The sequence below is a fragment of the Pteropus alecto genome, unplaced genomic scaffold (assembly GCF_000325575.1).
Source record: "Pteropus alecto unplaced genomic scaffold, ASM32557v1 scaffold214, whole genome shotgun sequence".
Taxonomy (NCBI): Eukaryota; Metazoa; Chordata; class Mammalia; order Chiroptera; family Pteropodidae; genus Pteropus; species Pteropus alecto.
Genome location: NW_006435787.1, coordinates 488029 through 493256, shown reverse-complemented (window position 1 = coordinate 493256; position 5228 = coordinate 488029). Strand labels below are relative to the sequence as shown.

General features: G+C 62.3%; 1 protein-coding gene across 1 annotated transcript in view; it reads right to left on the bottom strand.

Moving 5' to 3' along the window:
- CCM2 (CCM2 scaffold protein) overlaps positions 1-2639 on the bottom strand; it is a 12348-nt gene extending 9709 nt beyond the window's left edge. Inside the window, exons 1-2 of the mRNA XM_015589027.2 lie at positions 2589-2639; positions 366-539 (exon numbers count right to left, since the gene is read on the bottom strand). Of these exons, the coding sequence (XP_015444513.2) occupies positions 366-539; positions 2589-2624 (210 nt within the window). The 5' untranslated portion in view covers positions 2625-2639. The remainder of the gene's footprint in view (positions 1-365; positions 540-2588) is intronic.
- Positions 2640-5228: the final 2589 nt, after the last annotated feature.

Genomic DNA, 5228 nt, shown 5'->3' with positions numbered 1-5228 from the left:
CTTCACTCTGGCCCGCCCGCCCTCCCTGTGCCCCAAAGCCTTAGTCCCACGTCTCTCCCAGGACAGCTCCCAGCCCCACCTCTCGTGACGGCCAGGTGAGAGCAGAGAGCGCCAGGTCACATGTGGCCGTGCCTCAGCCCAGCGCCTGCTCACCAGGCCCCGGCCTCGTCCCACGTGTCCCCGTTCTCTGACCTCGCAGCCCTGCGCCTTCCATTCGCTTACGTCACTGTCGTGATGGGGAGGGACGAGCGACAAGTGTCCCGGGCACAGGCTCTCACAGGACTCGGGAGACGCACGGAGTGGCTCAGCCCTGACCAGGGACCGGGCCAGGTGCCAGCCTCAGCGGCGGCTCGCAGCGCACTTACCTTCACCTCCTTCTCGATGTAGTCACTCAGCAGCCGGTCGGGCTCCACGCGCTCGGACAGCGACAGCACCACGGTGTGCAGGGGCCGCCGCTCCGCCACCTTCTCGTGCGCCTTCCTGTCCCTGCTCTTCTCGCCCTTCAGAAACACCCTCTTAAACGGCGACACGATCCCAGGCTGCAAGCAGAAACGGCGACAGTCGGGGCTACGGCTCGGGCCGGCTTTGCGTCCATCCAGGCGAACAAGCGGAGGTGGCTGCAGCCGCCCCCTCGACCCCACACACACGGGGCCTGGCGTGCAGGCTGCGGACGAAGAGACCCCGAGGCCAGGCCAAGGCCAGGTTCCTCGTGTCAGCGGGGGCCTGGGCCTTTGCCTGCTCACGGACACTCAAAAGGTCACAGGCCAATGCTCAGCAGGCAAGGGAAGGCAGAAAGGAGAGTCCTCGAGTCCCCCCAGACAACAAAAACGCAAGGCCTTCCAAACCCCCAGCTCCGTGTGTCACGTCACTCCAGGACCTCAGAGAGCGGGGCAGGTGTGGCCAAGACAGTGGTGCCAGCAGCTGATGGCAGAAGTCCCCCATCTCCCCCGCCAGGGACACAGCACGGGCTCCCTCTGCACGCCCTCCCTCCGCCCCGGCCTCCGGGCTCAGCGACCGCGGCCTGGGCAACCTCACACCCTGGCCAGGGTCCTATAAGCAGAGTAAACGTGCAGAGGGGTAGGGGGCGGGACAGGGCGAAGCCCACCTGTCTCCCTGCACCTGCAGGAAGCCCTGATTGCTCCCCAGAGATGTCCAGCCATGCAGCAGTCACTATACACAGATGCCAAGGGTCCCTGTCCCCAGACCGGCCAAACGAATGCAAAACACAGAGAACATACACTGAGGGGGGTCTCGGCAGGAAGCGTCACCAAACACCTGAAACCAAAGCTGCAGGCCCGCACCGGCCACGTGTTCCCGGCTGTCGTTTTCTGGGATCCCGCAGCTCGCCGGCCCAGACGGACCCCGCGCCGGACAGCACATGGGCCCACGGCAGGCCCAGCTCTGCCCAACACTCACACAAACCAGTGAACCTGCATGTCGCCAACACTTATTAAAGATTCGCATTTCTCCTCCTTCTCTAAGGGAAAATTCTGTCGTGTACTGATGCCACACGAAACGGCATCCCAGAACCTACAATCTTCCTTGTCTTGTGGGACCCCCGTGCTCCCCCCACTCACCTTGCAGGACCCCTCCACAGCTCCCCCCACTCTCCCCACTCCCCCCGCAGGACCACCCCACCCTGGATTAGGCCCTCAGGGCAGCAGTAAACCGTCCGTTTGGGGCCCATGCAGGCCGAGCAGAAGGTAGGCCTGCAGGTGTACGTGACAGGTCACAGTCACAGGGGACATGAGCTGTAACGCAGACGAGACCACGCAGGGGCCTCCAGGGCGAGCGAGCCCAGCGCATGCCGTCTGCTCATGCAGGCGCTGCCTGGGCAGCCGGGCGCCCGTGAGGGTCACAATGCCAGCCGACTGGCTGCTGCGGGCCGGGGGCACAGGGGACGTCCGTCACCTGGGGCCACACGGGACCCCTCGTCACCCGGGCCCACACGGGACCCCCAGCCAAGCGTGAACTCAGCTTTCCAGAACCGACGTTGCTTCCAAACGTGAAAATGTGTGCGCAGGTCCTGGGGAGAGAGTGAGCACTCCGGACGCCATGGCCAGGACCAAGGCAGGGACCGTGGCTGCTGGTCACTGGCATGGTCTCCGGATGGACAGCAACGGGACCTCCAGGCCTGCAGCTGTCCATCTTCCACTTGGCGTTTGCCTGAGCCCTCAGGCTCACTGTCCCCCAGATGATCCAAGTCTCCCCAAAAGACAAAAGGCCCCGCCGAGCCCCAGAGGAAGACCGTGTGGGGACGTGAGCAGGACTCGCCGCTCAGCCCGCCCGCCCCGCAGCCGTCAGACGCACTCCCAGGCCGGTGGGCGGCTGCGCACGCGCGCTCCTTCCTGGCCTTTCCCTAAGTCATCTTCCAACTCGGACCCTGCGTCCCAACTGACCACAAGCCCCCATGCAGACTGCTCTCGCCCGCAGTCATGACATCTGTGGCCTTATGTCCCCCGAGGTCGGATGCCGCTGACACCTACAAACGGCTCCTTGCCCTGCTGGGGCAGCCCCAGCTCACAAGGTCCCGGGGGACCGAGCGAGCCTTCCAGATGCTCTGCGCCAACCACACCCACCTCACCCACCTCGCTCTCCAGGGGGCGGCCCCCTGGGGAGTCCATCGGAGGGGTTTCTGTGGAGCTGGGGTCCCTCCCCCTCTGCCAACAGTCACTGTGCATTCTCCCCCGTCCGTGTCAATCTCGTTGAAAAACACGGGTGCCGTCAGCCCTCCCCCTATGAAGAGCCGCGAAGGAACCGGAAGAGCAGAAACCACAGCTTCCGTCCGCCAGCGCCACTGAAGCTGCTCAGTGCCAAGAGGCCACCAGCACCCAGCAGGGGCAGAGCCCAGGACACAGCGGCCGGTGTCTCCCTGGGGACAGGCCCTGTGGCCACTGCCTTTCTGCAAGGCTGCAAAGCCCCGCGTCTCCTGTGACCGTCGTCACTCCGTCCCACCTGCTCGCTCCTCCCAGGTCCCAGGCTATTGGCCTCCAGCTTTCTTTACGTGAACCTTGTAAACGGTGGTCGTTTGTTTGATGAATAGCAAATCCTGTCCTTCATCTGCTGTCCTTTCCCTGATGTCCTCAGGTCTCTGGTCCCTGCACTCACTGCTTCTGGACTGGGAGGGGCAGGCAAGAAAGCGTCCTCATCCCCCAGGCCACTGAAGAACGGCCACATGTCTGCCTGGGACTTCAGGGCCTGCTCGCTGCGCTAGTCTGCAGCCCTCAAGTGCCTCCCAGCACAGCAGGGGGGCAGGTCGGGTGGGTCCCTTTCCACACCTGTGCAGCCTCCCGATGCCACTACTAACCAGAGTCTCTGCCGTGAAATGCCACTTTCCTGCACACCTAGTGTCCCTGGGAGTGGGGTCTGTCCCTGAGGCTGCTCACAGGACAGCCCAGCATCAGCCAGGACACGACAGCACGGCCCAGCCTGTCGCTTCCTCCTGCTCCTCGTTTTCAGAGGTTTCTGGTGGTCCTGCTTGTCTGCGACACAAATGAGCTTTAAGACACGTGGTCCAGTCCCAGATGAAAGCCCGGTGGTCTGTTTACTGGGACGGCATTATAAGCTAGCTCAGGGAGACGGACGTGGTCGTGACGCCCCCCACCCACCCAGACACTAGGCAGCTTTCCGTCTCAAGCCTGTGTGTGAGTATTTCAGTTCCTCTCCCAGAAGTGCCCACTGGGAGGTGGGAGGGAGCACCCCCACTTTGGTGAACGGCCTGACCCCAGGAAGCGAGTGCATCACACACCCACATGGCTGGCTTGGCAGGGCCTCGCCACCAGATGGCCCTGGGTCACAGACGGCAAAGCCTGCCTCGCCTGAGGTGCTCGACCCATGGGACAGATATGACAGCCTGTTTGTGCGTCACACTCACGTGGCCCACGCAAGCACCCAGAGAGGGAGCACTGCCACGAGCAAGGCCATGGAGCATCTCCAGGACAGCCCGGCCCACGGTGACAGAAGGGACCAGTGTGGCCAACGGAGAGCCGTTTAAAACCTGTCCCACCCCTGGCGAGCAGGTAGTCGGGGGTGTAACAGATGCCACACAGGAGCCACACGGACCCCAAAGAGCTGCTGGGAGTCAGGGCGGCCGACCCACACGACACAGCCCCCTGCAGACACGGCCTGGGCGCTGGTTCTGCGGAGGGCGCAGGAGTCTTCGTGCACTCCTTGCATTTTTTAAGTTTCAAATTATTTCAAAATAAAAAGATTTTTTAAAAGAGGCATCAAAACACGTTTTGCAAGAATACACACAGACAGAAGGGCCTGCACTGAACAGGTTAGGGTGGCTGGCGACAAGGGGGGCGTGAAAGAGTGGGGACGGGACTGAAGAAAATGAGACCAACAGGAAGCCCAGAAAGGCCTGGCAGGGACGAGCGTGCGGACGGTCAGCTCAGCCCCGCGCCTGGGCCCGACACGGGAGGGGACAGGGAGGCAGAAGGCAACCATCCACTGCTAAAGACGGCACGGCCGGAGCCGGGGCTGGCAGGCGCTTCCAGAACCTCTTCTGAGAAGGTCGACCACACCCCTCCCCAGAAGGGACGCTGTGTCGGGATCCATGACAAGACCCGTCTGACCGTGGGACACAGACCCATGGGAAGAGCTCTGGAAATCAGGGTTCCCGGGAACTGACAAACGCGGGTGCCCTCCTGCCCGGGACACCGGGGATAACGTGCCCTCAGCAGGCGTGTGCACGATCACAGCTCTGGGACGAAACGCACGAGAGCATTTTATGCAGACGCAGGTCACCCCAGACACAGGATCCACAGACGTAACAGGGGTAAACACAGCAGAACCTCAGGCAGGGGCCTCCAGATCCGGCCATGTGACCCCGCAACCTCCTTCCAGGCTGAAGGACACCCCACTATCAGCACTGCCCTCGAAGCGTGCTCGACGCCTGCCTGCCTGTGCCCGAGCCTGTCCATGAGCCGTCCTGACAGCTGCATTAAAGGAATTAAACCGAGAGAAAGGTCAGGAGGCGGCTAAGCTCAGCGTTTTTTGTCAGAGCAAAGTGACAACCGAAGAGTCTACAAACGGGCTGCTGTTTAAATGAATTACATTGATTCGGCCCCGAAGAGGAATCAAGAAACTACACACCCATAATGAGATCTCCAAAAACTCTTGTGGAGAAAAAACCATCCCAGCAGCCCCCATTCCCACCACAGGAGACGCTGTACCAGAATAACCGGGTCACAGGCAAGACTGCAGGACCTGCGAGGAGTAGCTGC